Here is a 16,784-nt window from a genome sequence, read left to right on the forward strand (position 1 = left end):
AAAGGTTGCCCCTTACCTCAGGGGTGGTGTTTAATGAAACTATTTTAAAAACGCCCGCATGGCGTCATTCCTATGTCGTGTGGTAGAGAATGTTTATAAGTGTGCTTAGATAATTGTGGAGGAGGGGAAGAGAAGCATCAAAAATAAATCATAGTTGGAAAGGAAAGGAGCAGTGAACCCAGACTGACGATGAGAGGGAATACCCTGAAGGTAGGCAGGTCGTGTGGCTGCTTAAAGAGGAACAAAACTCAAAATCCCCCAAAACACAAAAAATACACTTACCTTCAATTCTGCAGGACAGTCGGATCCATCCAGAGGTCTCTTACATCGGTTCCTGCGTCATCCTAGCATCTGTCTTTGGGCCGGCATTCTGGGCGCCACCGTCTTCGCCTCTTCTTCCATGTACTTTTCCTACGTCCCCCAACCCAGGCATGAAATTGGGTGACTTAGGTTGGAAAAAAACTTTTTTTTCCCCCCAAAAAAAATTTTTTTCCCTTTTCATGAAAAGGCTGTTTCTGCTCATGCCTGAGATGATTACATTTCTGAGTTTAAGTACGCTCTAAGCTAGGTAGGTGGGTACCACAGGGGGAACATGATTGTCCAGTAATAAACCCTTTCCTTTAATCTTTGGGGGAAGCAATCATGAGTGCTTCAAACTTATGCACACCGTGGCAGAGATGTAATAAAGTGTGCTGCTATAATAGCTACCTTTCAAGGCAGCACATCCTAGATAGAGTAATGCACATGTGCCCTAGTGGGGTGTGTGTCTGAAAGGCAAAAGACAATCCCCTGTGTAGTACTTGTTGGTTGACTGTGTTGAAGCACTGGGGAAAATCTGATGTGAATGTCTGCTATAGAAAACAACCGGCAGCATATTGGAAGGCTTAACTACGCCTGCAAGAGGAAATCCAGTGTGGTGTGCTGTCAGCACATTTAAGCATGCTGCTGGCCATTTACCTTAGTAGATACTCAGTTACCCTGTCTTTGCCATCAACACACTATTTTTAGGCAATATCAAGCATTCTGATATGCTGCCAGAGGACCTGGTTGGCATGTATCAATGACACTAAACTCCCCAAGTCCAACAAAGTCTGGCCAGACTTGTCACCCATTTATCATCTACAGAATATAGTCTCTGAATTTCATACCAGCTGGGCAAACAGGGACATTCATCAAGAAGCATCACACTCCATGCAAGGTAGTAGGCACCTAGCTGCAATATTACCCCACATTATCCCAGGCAACATGCCTGGGATCTTGCCTGGGAGTCACCCTGACCATAGGACGCCCTGTCACAGTTGCTATATGAAAAGTGTGCCTAGCCAACTTCTGTAAAGATATACAATATGCAGGAAGTATATTAAAGATAATCCACTTATGGAGCACGGGAAGAGAAAATCAAGACCAAATTGAAATGTTGGATAGAAGAAGATCAGTGAGGTCGGACTGAGGTAATCAGACTGAAAGAGACCACAAATTGTGAAGAAATGAGGCAAGGCAACAAGATGGTGGAGAAAGAAGACGAGAAGGAAGAAAGACAAGAAGATTGAGGAGAAATAAAAAGGGAAGGATACAGGACCTAGTTTGGGGAGAAAAAGACAGTGATAACAGATGGTGGAGAATAGGTAATAAGAAGAATGAAGAATTTGTGGAGAATCAAGGTTGAAGGGGCAACAAAAGAAAAATGTGTAGGGAAATGAAATTACCTAAAGCAAGACCGTGGAAGAGAAAAAAGCATAAAGATCCTGGATGGTAGAGAAGATGAAGAGGCCAAACGAGAACAGAGACACATCCATGAATCATGTAATGGGGCAGAAAATGAATTACAGAAAGAAGAGATGAGACAGTAGGACCAAATGGTTGGGGGGAGAGAAAGCGGAGACAACAAGACCACACTGCAAAGCATAAAGATTGTAGGCAGAAAATGGTAATTGTAAAGAGCAGATAATAGAATATGACTTGGTATTTTATGTGGAAGTCTTGGGATACTGTGCTTTGAAACTGTATATGTATTTATGACATAGTGTATTCCTCTAAGTTAGATAGATAGATAGATATATCTTAGTTATAGATATATTTAAGTGAAACTGTTAGTTGTCCATGCAGGCCAAAAAAAAAAAAACATTTTCCTTAACTTTCACGGTCTGCAGGGGTCAGCATCTAAAAAAAAATGTGTCATCTGTCTGTGTTGTGGTACAAACTACTTATGTACAGTACAGGAAACAGAGTGTAATGAAATTCCCTTTGTAAAAATAGATATAGGATAAAGGTCAATCTACTTTTTGAAGATTTATTGCATGGAAAACACAATTTTCATACTTGCTAGATTAGTACTGGTATAAATCTTCATTAAATTATATTGTGCAACAAGAAAAATTATATATTAAATGCCTCATTTAAATTATTACCATATTTTTAATTCTTTGCTTGGGTAGCATATGTTTCATTCTTATTAGATAATGAATGGCATTGAAAATATCTTTATTTCTCAAAGTGTAGACAAATGGGTTGAGCATTGGAACCACAGCTGTATAGAGTAATGATAACAACTTGTCCAGTTCTTTAGAATGTTCAGATTCTGGTTTTCCATACAACACAATGGCCGGACCAAAGAACATTATCACTGTGAAGAGATGAGAGGAGCAACTAGAAAAAGCTTTGCGTCTTCCATTCAAGGATTGGATTTTCATGATGGCAGAGATGATGAACACATAGGAGGTTATAATAAGAACAAACGGTAAAGTTGCCATAACTATGTCCTGAAATACCAATAATATATTTGTGCTTGTGGTATCACTAGAGGTAACAGTGTACAATGTTTTTTGCTCGCAAAAGAAATGATCAAAATTTTGGATTGGACAAAAAGACAACAGAGATACAACTAACACATTCATTCCTGCATTAATAGCACTTATAAGCCACAAACAAAGAGCCATTGAAATGCACACATCTTTACTCATAATTAAGGAATATTCTAAAGGTTTACAGATAGCTACATATCTGTCATAGGACATGGAGGTCAGTACAAAAATGTCACCTGCTGCTGACATTGAGAATAAGAACACCTGAGCCATGCAAGAAGACAAAGACATCCGATTGTCACGTGTTAGAAGTATGTAGATAAGCATCGGCAATGTAGCTGAAACATATATAACATCGGTTATGGCGAGATTACCCAGAAGGAAATACATTGGTGTATGGAGATGAGGAACCAGACATACCAGGGTAGTGATGATCATATTCCCAAAAATGGTCATCAAATACATGAGCAGCACTGCAGTGAGCAGAAGACATTGTCCAGTTTTAGAGGTAGAAAATGCTAAAATGTGGAAAATGGTTTGGTTTTCATTCGTGCAGTTTTCCATCTTGCCTGTTGGGTGTTTGTCAAATGTTTGCACAAATATTTATCATAAGAATATTAAAAATATAACACAATACTAACTACCACTTCAAGATTATTCACACCTACAACTGGCTTAGAAAAAGTATAAAGTGAAAATGGGATTGATGGGGCCATTTCTGTGCTCTTCTCTCTTGTAAGGGATCTCCATTCCAAGACTGAAAATATTAGATTGAGGGAGGAGAAGAAACATTTGGGGGATCACTAGATCTCTTAGATCAAAAAAATGTGCCTAGTTAAGTCTTAAGAATGATTCTTTCAAGCAGCTTTTCCAGAAGAGATGGCTGAAGGTAAGCTTTGTACTTGTATGGAATGCAAAAAAAAACAAAAAACAGAAAGTAGAATAACAAGATATATTTTATATATAAGGACAAACGTTTTGGGATTTCAAAGTTTTTGCCCTTCCCGGGACCTAAACAAAGTGTGAATTGAACTGATAAAATTGGAGGGGTAATTGATCTGATGATTGCTCCAAATGTAGGTTCAGCCAAACTTAGTGAACAATTATCAGATCGATTCCACCTCTGGGTCTCTTCAGTTTAATCAGTTCAGTTCACACATTCTTCAACAGAACCCCGATGAGGAGGACCTTTTGAACCTCTGAAATGTGTTGGCTTTTTAATGGTGTGAAGAAAACTGAATGAGGACTTTCTGATTTTGGTAGTTTTCTTCTTGCATACCCAATATGATACAATTCAACAGATTGATCATCTCCCATCGCCGCTCCCACCGTTATTTTAAAATGTATTTCAGCTACTAGCAGTATTTCCAATATGATGACAAAATAAGTTTAAAATGTTCATATTTTTTTTATTTTAAAATCTATTTTATGTTAATATGTTTTGGTATGTTTTATTTCTCCTCAATTCTCGGATGCTCAATATTAAATACTAAATCTCAATTGTTTTTATTTATATATAAATTATAGAAAAAAATGTGTTATTTTAATATATCTAAATGTAAATGTTTTTTGTTACAGAAGCAAATTTTACCTGACAGTATGTAACCTCTATATCTGTGTGATGGTGAGATATAAAGAGGATCTAACATCTAAGGGAGTACAATAATGTCACCTCAGCGGGTTTGAGAAACAGAAAACAACTCATTAAATTAATAATCACATTTGAGGATTTCATAACAAATACACAATTCCTAATAAAGAAGAATTATGCAACAATGCAGTTTTAAATGATTTTTTAATATAAATTTACAGTTTAAGGCTATTCATATATGAAGTTTAACAGTTTGCATTTTCAAATTTTTCCTTTGTGCATTTAATGTGCTAAAAAATTTAATAAATAAACATCATTATGTATCTAGAAAGTTAAGAAAACACCTTTCTATTTTTATTACCTTTTGTTACATCAGCCCCAGGTACTGCCCACATGTAATGCTGCACCTCCATAATAACAGAAATCTGATTTCCAGCCAGGCTGGGGAGGAAAGGGATAGATGACGAGTCTTCCATCCAGGAAATAAGGGGCAGGGGGGACTCTTTATGACTTTCTAGAGAATCTAAGACACACTGGACCTGATTTATTAAAGCTCTCCAAGAATGGATAGGATACACTTTCAGAGGAGAACTAGAATTGATTTCTTAAAACATATTTGCTACTAATGGCAAATATTTCAGTCCTAGACTAGATCAATTCCAGGTTCGCTGGATCGCCCGAGTTCTACCATGAAAGTCTATCTTCCACAACCTTATAGAACTTTAATAAATCAGGCCTAATGTGAGAAGCTAAATATGTGAAATGAAATCAAAGTAAACCATTTTAAAGCAGAAATATGATTGTAGGGACATGTTTGTATATTACTTTGTTTCCTTTTATATTTTTCAAACCAAATATATATACTTCTTTCTGTATCCTTCTTCTATTGTTTTTATGTTTTTGAAGCAATCCAATAAACATTTTTCAAGCATACAACTACCCTGTAAGTTAATTACAATTTATTAATTTATCACTTATCTATCTCCCATTACTTACTCCTAATTTGAATGCAACAGAATCCCAACTATTACATAAAACCCTATTCTTACTTTATAACACACATACATAGACACATATATATCCTACTTCAATTACCACATAATTATTACATATTACAATCAATTAGTACATAAGAAAACATAATACTAATAAACAACATACACAATATTCAATTCTCTTGTATTGAATCATGTTTTATCCCTTCTTCTTATACTAATTGTTTTGCATTGATTATGTATAATATCGTACATTCTTTGTCTCAAATTACCCCTGAGGAAGACGTTAGGCGAAACGCGTCAGGACCATTGAGATCAGGAATCCTTTCTTGTTTCACGACTCTGATCCTATCTACTGGGGATTCACCCTAATGAACTTACTAAATAGGGATATCACTGTCTATAAGAAATCAAAGAATTTAATAAATCAGGCCTAATGTGAGAAGCTAAATATGTGAAATGAAATCAAAGTAAACCATTTTAAAGCAGAAATATGATTGTAGGGACATGTTTTATATTACTTTGTTTCCTTTTATATTTTTCAAACCAAATATATATACTTCTTTCTGTATCCTTCTTATTGTTTTTATGTTTTTGAAGCAATCCAATAAACTTTCTTCAAGCATACAACTACCCTGTAAGTTAATTACAATTTATTAATTCATCACCTATCTATCTCTCATTACTTACTCCTAATTTAAATGCAACAGAATCCCAACTATTACATAAAACTGTATTCTTACCTTATAACACACATACATAGACACATATATATCCTACTTCCATTACGACATAATTATTACATATTACAATCAATTAGTACATAAGTAAACATAATACTAATAAACAACATACATAAAATTCAATTCTCTTTTATTGAATCATGTTTTATCCTTTCTTCTTATACTAATTGTTATGCATTGATTATGTATAATATCGTACATTCTTTGGCCCTGATTCATCAAGCAGAATCGGATTATCGCTCGCGCATTCGTATTAGCGATCCGGAATCGTACGCGGTCGCGCTATTCAGCAACTGAAATTAGTTACAGAACTTGTTAGAGGACAGGAAAAGGTAGTCAATTAGAGTGCCATAAAAAAGCCTAATTTTTCCTGTCCTCAAACAAGCTCAATATCATTGTCTAGCAAATCATCCAAGTACCCCAGAGGGTGAATTGGGCTTCAACCTCCTATTAATATTTTGTAACCAACTTTTCCTGTTCTTTTCAATATTATATTTGCCAACAAAAGAAAAAACACCTGCTGTTTCTCTTTATCTTTTTTCTCTATAATTTTTGTCATTAGGGTCTTGGCAATTCATTTATATAATGAGTTTAGGGGCATACCCTGGAAAATAAAATATTCAGAAAGTAAATAATGAAGATCATCAACATATGGGGAAGGGGTAGAATGGCATCAATACTAAATTGTAGAGTTGGAAAGGAGAAGAGAGATCCGACTGAGGACGATAAAAGAGGGTTAGGAAGAATGAGGGAAAAGAAGCAACAAGACCAGATAGCAGAAAAGTAAGAGAGAGAATAGGACGCAAGACATAGTTGTAGAGAAGAGAAGAAAATGAAGTGATAACAGATGGCAGTGGAAGGAAAATAGGTGGTGGACGCAACAATAAATTGTGGAAGAGAGGGGATAAAGGAGAACCTAATAAGTGAAAAGGAAGTACTCTGCTTTTAAATTGCATTTCGAAAGTTTATTCTTTCTTGAACTAGGTTTATAAGTTTTGGATATATTTAAGTGAACCTGTTTCTTGGCTATAAAGGCCAAAACTACAGGTTTTTTAACTACCCGGCCGTTAAGCCCGACCTTGGTTCGGGGTAAGCGAACTTGCTACAATCGTTTACCCCGAACTAAATTCAAGGTGGCTAAAAATGTAAACAAACGTTATATTGCAATCTGATTGTCATACAACATTGTATGACAATCGGATTACAATTGAAAGAAAATACTTACCCGGTCCCTGCAGCTCCTCTGGACACGTCTTCTTTGTTCTGTGTTCTCCCGGCGAGTGCAGTGACGATCTCCGGGGTTTCCTGGTGACGTCGCTGCATGCGTAAGTGCGGGCAGGAGGCGGGGTGGAAAATTCAAATACCTTTGTATTGAACTCAATAAAAAAAAGCTGTATTGAGTCCAATACAAAGAAATCTTTATATAATATATATATAATTGTATCATATGAATATTATATAAGCTACTGTACATATACATTACATTATACACTATTTTTTTTTTTTTTTTAAAGATTTTTTTTTTATGTTTTATAAAAAAAAAAAATTATTATTAAATTTATAAAATTTTGGACATATTTTGGTGAGTTATGCGGTAATTCAGGGAATTATAAGTAAATATTGAGTAATTCGGTGAATTATAGCTTACAATCTATAATTATATTTCCATGCAAAAAATTTAACACTTTTTGCATGGAAGTACAGAAGTTCAGAAAGAATTAGAACACCCGGCATTCGCGTACACGTCTCTCGGCGATTCCTGGTGATGTCAGTGCATGCGCCCGTCGATGGGGGTGGTAGCGGGAAACTCAAATATTTTGTATTGGATTCAATACAGAGTTCTGTATCCAATCCAATACAAAATAATACAAAATATATTTATGTGGTTTTGTCTTAGGTATGTGACGTTGGACGTTGTTTTAAAATTTACCACACTAGGGAGGTGTTTTAGAAAAATATATTAGTATACAGTATACCGAATTATTGCATTTTCAGTATTTTTCATTTGTTTATGTATTCTTTTTTATTTTATTTTAATAAAAGTGATTTTGTTTTTTTTACATGATTGTGTGTTTCAAACTTTTTTATATTCATGATATCTACAAGAACCTTTTTCCGACATATTTCTGTAAGTTACAGGTCTACAATTTAAAAAAAAAAATTTAATGAAAAACAGTGTACCACTTTTGGTACAGAAATCTAGACATCAGTGAAACGCTCAGGTGGTTAAACTACCCCAGCAGGGTATACACTTTCCCTATGCCAAAACTTTGCAATTTGCAAGAGCTAAGATCCTGAAACACTTCTGGTAGTGCCAATTCATGGATATCTGTTGGGTGGTGTGTTTGCTATGGCTGACTAATCTCTTTCACATTAAAAAAAAGCCTCAGTTGGTGAGATAATCTATTTATTTAATTTATTGCATGGAAAACATTGTTTTTATTCCTGCTAGATAAGTAATGGCTTTGAAAATATCTTTGTTCCTCAAAGTGTAGACAAATGGGTTGAGCATTGGAACCAGGGCTGTATATAATAATGACAACAACTTGTCCAGTTCCTTAGAATGTTCAGATTCTGGTTTACCATACAACACAATGGCAGGACCAAAAAATATTATCACTGTGAAAAGGTGGGAGGAGCAACTGGAAAAAGCTTTGCATCTTCCAGTCAAGGATTGGATTTTCATGATGGCAGAGGTTATGAATATGTAGGAGATTAAAATAAGCACAAAAGGTATAGCTGCTATAAGCATATCCTGAAATACCATAACTATATTTCTGCTTGTGGTATCACTAGAGGTAACAGTATACAATGTTGTTAGCTCACAAAAAAAGTGGTCAAAATTTTGGATTGAACAAAAAGATAAAAGAAATGCAACTGATGTATTTATTATGGAGTTAATAACACCCGTAAGCCAGAAACACAGAGCCATTGAAATGCACACATCTTTATGCATGATTAGGGAATATTGTAATGGCTTACAGATGGCTACGTATCGGTCATAGGACATGCAGGTCAATACCAAAATGTCACAAGTGGCTGACAATGAGAAGAAAAACACCTGAGCCATGCAGGAAGAGAAAGACATCCGGTTGTTACGTGTTAGAAGTATAGAGAGAAGCATTGGCAATGTAACTGAAACATATATAACATCGGCTATGGCGAGATTACCCAGAAGGAAATACATTGGTGTATGGAGATGAGGTACCAGACATACTAGGGTAGTGATGATGATATTTCCAAGAACTGTCATCAAATACATCAGAAAAACTGATACCAGTAGAAGCCATCGTCCAGTTTCGGAGGCAGAAAATGCTAAAATATGGAAAATCGTTTCTTTCCCATTCGTGCAGTTCTCTATCTTGCCTGTTGGATGTTTCTCAACTCTCTGCGTAAACATTTATCATTGGTGTTCCAGGGAATGCGAAGAATTATCAGCAATACCACAACCCAAAAATGAATTACTGCTTCAAATCTGTTCACAATTACAACTGGTGTGGAAAAATTACACAAGTCAAGGCAACATTTTCATTAGTGATAATTTTATGCAGGTTTTGTAGCGTTTTCATGCTGATTTCAAATCTGTGTTTAGTTTTTCCTATAGCATGCCTGATGAAGGTAATTATATACTTCATGATATTTGATATAGTTATCCTAAATGTATTAGAAGATCTAATGGTTTTTGTTTTAATGTTACATATATCATTAACTGCAATTGATTTATGTAGCTATCATACCGAGAAATTGTATTACTATCCAGACAGTTTTTGCTATGTGTGCACTAAATCGCCTAAATACCACAGATTATAAGAAGATATACAAACTGTACTCTGGCTGTCCACTTGGTGACCAGGATAAATCTTCTCATGTTCACATGTCATCTGTACCAGTTGTTCCAATGGATTGCGTAACTGGCTAAATCGGCAAAAGGTAGTGAAGCTATTTGCAATCCTAATGGTGTGAAGGAACCCGAGAAACCAACGAAACGGTTGCTATTTTTGCCGCATGGAGAAAGTACATTCCCAGATAAAACTAAACACAAAATTATATATCACAGTATACCAATGTATCACCAAGTGTACCGATTGCTCTTTCTGTTCATCATAATTATTATATTATTATTGAAGCAATCCAGTATAAAATACTGCAGTGTAACATCTCTAGTGATCCAAAGGTCATTGGCGTGTTGATGGGAATGCAAGCCAGGACTCACAAAATACTGCTGTTTCCTGTGCCTCTGGGATTGCTAAGTTCCTGTAGAACATGTCAAGTGTGTCTAGCCACCAAGAGATACTTAGGAGCCCAGAAGAAAAAGTGCCACATTTCTGCCTTTGATTGATCCCCATAAAATATTTCTGCTACCTCTCCATGCCAAGCTCAGCTTGATAAAGAACCTTGTAAAGGCCATAGGTGAAGTAAACCCAGGTTTGCAGTAACCTATTGGGACTCATTGGTGGCTCTGAGAAAATCTTTTGGGTAGCCATCAGTCTCCTGGATACAGGAAGAAATTCAGAATCATCTTGATTCATATCAGAAAATGGGTTGTTGTATGTCATTGAAAATACATTTCTTATAGTGCCATCATACACTCCATGGTGCTTTAGTTAAAAATACAAGCAAGTCAATTGTAAACTAACATTACTCTTAACTCAAAAAGTTGACATTACTGGAAAAAAACTTTGAGCAGATCTGAAATCTGCATGAAAAAAAAAATGATTTAGAAAAATGTGGTGTGAGCTCCGATGATTACAATTGTTTTTTGCCTTGTGTTATTAAAGAAAACCGACTGATTCCTGTGCTCTCCCTCTTCTGAGAAATGCCTTGTAAGACTGAAAATATTTTACAATAAGCAAAGAGAAGAAAAATGTGGGGTCTGAAATGTGGGGGCTGAAGAATTGTAGATGGAATGACTGGTACCCTGGCAGTTCCTGCAGGAATGATGGCCAGAGGACAGCTTCATATTTGAGTATGGATTGGGAATGCAAAAAGAAAAAGTGTAAAAAGAAAAAACTATAAAGTCTAGAATTTTTTATGTCCTTAAAATACAAGTTTTGGGGATTTAATGGTCTTTCTTCGACAAGGCATTGTATTAGTGAATAAATTGTGTACTAGGCTGATTTTTTGGGTGGATTCAATGGTCCCCTTTCACCAAAGTTTTTTACTAGGAGAGATCAGGAGAGATTCTGAAGGGAAATTAATCCGATAAACTTTTCAGATTGGGTTCAGCCTAAAAAGTTAGCAGACTAATAAACCCTCAATATCCCTCTAGCTTCAATTCAATACTTTATTCAGCAGTACCAGGCCCTGCTGAAGGGACCCCTTCCAATCAGGTTGGCTTTTTGTAACATGGGTCTGAATAAAAGTGAATGTGGCCTTTATGTTTTAAGCACTTTGAGTTGTTTTATTTAAGGACTTATTTATGTGAATAAATATTGTTTAATGTTATATGAATATATCCTTAGATGTACAATACTAAATCATAAAGTCTTTCAACATATATATATATATATATATATATATATATATATATATATATTGACAACAGGTTTAGAAAATATTATTAAAACATTTTTTTTATTGTGGCTTCAACAGAAACATTTACCTGACAGCATGTCATACTCATAAAATATCACAAATAAGAAAGGACCTAAAAGATAAAGGAGTAAATAAATATCACCTTAGTGATTAGGAAACAGAATAAAAATTACTAAATACAAAATAGAGCAAAAAGAGGGACTTTTAGCCACTAATCTTCAAAAAAACTTCCAACATTAAAAGTCATAAAATGAATAATAATTCCTAACACATTACTTCTAAAATAGTAAACATATAACACAGTATTCTTTGTTAAAGAACATCAGAGGTACATAGTCTCACATAACATCAAATTCAACGCGTTTCGCAGATTTCTCTACTTCAGGAATCAGTATAAAAAATTACTGGAATTAACTAATGTATTTAGGGATTCATTATTAAAAAACAGCTTTTAAATATAACACAATTTCAATGAATAGAGAAACAGAAAAATAAAAATAAATCACAATTTAGGGCTATTCAAAGTTTAATAGTTTGCATTTTCTAGTTTCTCTTTTCTCCACTAATTTTTATTCTAATAAAAATGATTTAATTAAATTTGTACATGAAATAAATAAACATTTCTCTTTTATTACCTTTTTTTCACATAGTAAAATGATCACTGGGTCTCTGTGCTCCCTTGAGTGTGAATACAGAAGGAAATCTTAAATTACAGCATGTAAGCCACATTGATCACAAATGTCTGGCTGTGTGATGGTGGGATATATGTAAAGCGAATCTAAGGGCTAAGGGAGTACATAAATATTACCTCAGCGGGAATAGGAAACAAAAAAAAATTGCTGGAAATAATGAATGCATTTGAGGATTTATTTATTAAATAAACAAGCAATTCTTAGGACAAAAATTGGCACAGTAATACACTTCAAAAATAACAGAACACAAAATGAATTTACAATTTAATGTCTTACTTAAATCAATAAATCTTAAAATGTAATGTCTACTTAAAGCTGAAGTTTAATAGTCTTTATTTTCTAGTTTCTGCTTTCTTTACTCCTCAAACTAATAAATTGAATAAATGAAATTATTTGTAATTTGAAACTTTTCCAATTTGTAACCTTATTTTAGAGCCAGTGACATGATAGCTGTAGCAGGATTCTATACAGAGCTTCTTTTAGAAAGCCCTAGTATATGCCCATAAACTAAAATCCAATTAATTAAATGCACGTTCTAAAAAGGATAGGGCTAGATGATTATTACAATTATCTAGCCATAAAATGTGGAAGGCTCTGTCTGAACTTCCGAGGCATCTAATGCACACAATGTTCACAAGCACCTTTAGTTAGCAGATTTGTCAGATTATAGTAGCAGGTTTGGAGTGCTACTTGGAAGATTTGGTGTGTTACGTGGAAGTCTCAGGGTACTTTGGTTTTGAATTGATTTTGCCAATATATGTATGTATGTATGTAGCCAATTTTCAATGTATTTTATTTTTAATTCGGTCTCCAAGTCTATTGGTCTTGTGAAGGCCAGAGAAACAGGATCACTTTAAGCAGAAATTAGTTCATTGGTGGTGGGTGGTCCAGGACCAGGACCCATGATCGCTGAAGGGGTGGGCGCCTCCATTTTCACTGTTGGCTCCACGGTAGACTTTAGTGAAGACGGCAATTCTGTTAATTGCAACTTCTGAATGCACATGTCACCAACAAGACACTTGAACAGGAGGTGGACCTCTGTGCTACCAGCACGTTTAGCCGAGGTGATATCAGAGGCGCAGAATTTAAGGTACCGCCCGGTGTTCACCAGAGCACCCCGCAAGGGGTGTTGGGCTTTGCTGCGAACAGCACCCAGGTTGCAGCCCTCAGACTCACCCGTGCAGATAGAAGCTGACAGCTGGAGATAACCGAAGGCAAAGTACAAAGTCGACAGTCAGATTCAAAAACCGAAATCAGGGCCGGGTCAGGACAGGCAGAGAACAGGCACGGTCAGGACAAGCCAAGGTCAGGAACAGGAAACCAGGACTGGAAAAGAAAGGGTCACAGGAACCTCAGGTAGTAAGGTAAGGTGAGGCAATAGGTGTATGACTGAGCCCAGCATATATAGGGAGACTGACAGGCTAGCTGGGCAGGGGCTAGGAGGACAGGTGAGAATCAATTAGCAGAAATGGCTCAGCAACGCCCCTAAGTCCAGAGCCAGCAGAGCAGCAAGAGCAAGGTGGGAACAGCTGCTGCTAATCAGACACTATCAGGAGGACAACAAGTACCAGATCAGCAGTGCTGCTGATCTGTGACAGCACAAGCATTACATTATTCCTAGCAGCTGGCTCTGTGTGTACTGGCGCATGTTTGTCAATTAGTACTACCTCCATCCCTCCAGCAGGATATAATAATCTTTCCTTTGCTAATACCCACTCTGCCTGATGAGGTACTCTGGCTTGCAATATGTCTTGGCTATAGCCAGATAGGTCTGCACACACTTTAGCAGATCCCACATTTCAATAAATGCCTCTGAGACATCCCTATCCACAGAATGGCCTGTGACATGACCAGCCAATAAAATATAACAGTATATATCAGGTACCATTCGCATGCCATATACGACTCGTTAGGCTTTTAAATTTTAAAACTCATTGTGGCCACTCAACTAAACCTTAAAAGTTTGCTGAGTGCTGAACCATCTGTATAAGCAAAGGAAAGTGGTAACTGACTATCTGATACACCACAGCCAAAAGACAAAGTTTCAATGAGACAACTACATTTGTCTGCTTGGAAAACAGCAGTATCATTGATGTCGCCCTGTCCTTTTTAATGGTAAAAGCTACATTGTATTTGATGCGGAACAGAAGTAAAGTCTCATTTGCCTTGCATCTGTAAAGATGTTAGTGGGGAATGAGGCTTTTATGGGGGGTGTCCTCCTAAGCAGTTGATAGATGGAGGTGGCCTACATGAAAATGTTAAGGAGGAAGAATGAGAAGAAATATAGGAAGAACAATTGGCAGGTATATTTGGATGAAATAGGTCACCAGTCTGGTAGACATCTATAGGGTGACACTAAGGCTAGGGAGGGGGCTAAATTGAGGGGGGTAGGGGTAAGAGGCAGACATCATCATTTGTATTTGAGCTTGTTTTCACACTGACAAGCTTTTTCTTCTTACCAATTGACAAATGACTACTAGATATCTCTCTGGTCTAGCTGCCAGACCAAGCAACAGAACCATCATATGTAGGCCTGATTACAAAGTCTTGGACATGATGGCCAAATATTTCCAGTTGCAGTTGCAGTGGCAACACGAAGGTGGGGAGTTAGCAGATAACATAGGGAATGTGGTATCATCCTATCTGGCATTGCCTCTAAATGCTGAAATCTTGCATTATCAACCCAATAGAATACTGGGCCAAGACAGAGAATATTTAGTCAGAAAAGTCTGAATATGCCACCCAGGTCCACTCTTGAGTGTCATGTCAGAAAGGTTTTATGGTAGCCGGTGGAATTGTTTCTGCAAACACAGACTACAAGGTTTGTTAAAATGATCAATCCTTGATTGCTAACTGATTTTTAGGAACCTGTTCCAGATGCCAAATAATATAACGGCAGCACAACCACTCTAGCACTACAACCGCCAATAGCACATATTTTAGTTAATCCATTTAGAAATGGATCCAGTCTGCCATGATGCTGTTCAGGGTTTCTAAAACTCAGTAAAGAAACTGTTCCTATAGATTTTGCCTTCAAAATAGGCACTTTAAGCCTTTTTTTTAAATGAAATCTGAATTCATACTTCTTGACCATTTTGACCAGAATCCATCAAACTTTTTCTGAACACCTCCAGTGATGAAATCTGCAGTAGGTTAATGTAATGCATCAGGAAGTTAATGTAATGCATCAGGAAGTATCATAATAAATGCCTCAATAAATAAAAAGTATATTGTTTGTATCTATTGCATGGGTGCAATGTTTTTCATTCTTGCTAGGTAATGAATGGCATTGAAAATATCTTTATTTCTCAAAGTGTAGACAAATGGATTGAGCATTGGAACCACAGCTGTATAGAGTAATGATAACAACTTGTCCAGTTCTTTAGAATGTTCAGATTCTGGTTTTCCATACAAAACAATAAGTGGACCAAAAAATATTATCACTGTGAAGAGATGAGAGGAGCAACTAGAAAAAGCTTTGCGTCTTCCATTCAAGGATTGGATTTTCATGATGGCAGAGATGATGAACACATAGGAGGTTATAATAAACATAAATGGTAAAGTTGCCATAAACATATCCTGAAATATCATAAATATATTCCTGATTGTGGTATCACTAGAGGTAACAGTGTACAATGTTTTTTGATCACAAAAGAAGTTGTCAACAATTTGGATTGAACAAAAAGACAACAGAGATACAACTAATGCATTTATTCCTGCATTAATAACACTTATAAGCCAGAAACACAGAGCTATTGAAGCACACACATATCTATTCATGATTATAGGATATTGTAGTGGCTTACAGATTGCTAAGTATCGGTCATAGGACATGCAGGTCAGTACATAAATGTCAGCTGCAGCGGAGAAAGAAAACAAAAAGACCTGAGCTATACAGGAAGAGAAAAACATTCGGTTGTCATGTGTTAGAAGTATGGAGAGCAGTTTTGGTAATGTCAATGAAACATATATAATATCGGCTAAGGCAAGATTAGCCAGGAGAAATACATTGGAGTATGTAGCTGGGAAACCAGACACACCAGGGTAACAATGATGGTGTTTCCAATAAGAGTCATCACATACATCACTAAAACTGCTATGAGAAGAAGACATTCTCCAGATTCAGAGGTAGAAAATGCTACAATGAGAAAAATAGTGTCTGAACCATTTAAACATCTCTCCATTTTGCCTGCTAGATATTAAATTCACATTCAAGTAAAATATAATCTCTTAGGTACCTGCACAGCTAAAAAAGATAAAATAAAATCATACCTTTCAACATCAATTTAACTGCTTTAATTGCTCAATAGTTTAAGTGCAAATCACATAGAATCATCTCATGCTTCCCCTTCCCCTTTGCTTTGTATGTCTGTATACACACGTTCATTTGCAGAGAGAGAGTCTGAAACTAAACAGATCATGTTCTT

The 16,784-nt window shown here is 36.1% G+C and overlaps 1 protein-coding gene and 1 pseudogene across 1 annotated transcript; both read right to left on the minus strand.

The window, feature by feature from the left end:
* Positions 1 to 2,130: 2,130 nt before the first annotated feature.
* Positions 2,131 to 3,365, minus strand: LOC140339900 (olfactory receptor 1E16-like). Its single transcript, XM_072424813.1, has 2 exons — positions 2,409 to 3,365; positions 2,131 to 2,160 (listed from the first exon to the last, which is right to left on the minus strand). The coding sequence occupies exons 1-2, from the start codon at positions 3,363 to 3,365 to the stop codon at positions 2,131 to 2,133; spliced, it is 987 nt and encodes a 328-aa protein (XP_072280914.1).
* Positions 3,366 to 15,597: 12,232 nt separating this feature from the next.
* On the minus strand, positions 15,598 to 16,541 carry LOC140339901 (olfactory receptor 1E16-like; annotated as a pseudogene).
* Positions 16,542 to 16,784: the final 243 nt, after the last annotated feature.

This window comes from Pyxicephalus adspersus, chromosome 10 (assembly GCF_032062135.1).
Source record: "Pyxicephalus adspersus chromosome 10, UCB_Pads_2.0, whole genome shotgun sequence".
NCBI lineage: Eukaryota > Metazoa > Chordata > Amphibia > Anura > Pyxicephalidae > Pyxicephalus > Pyxicephalus adspersus.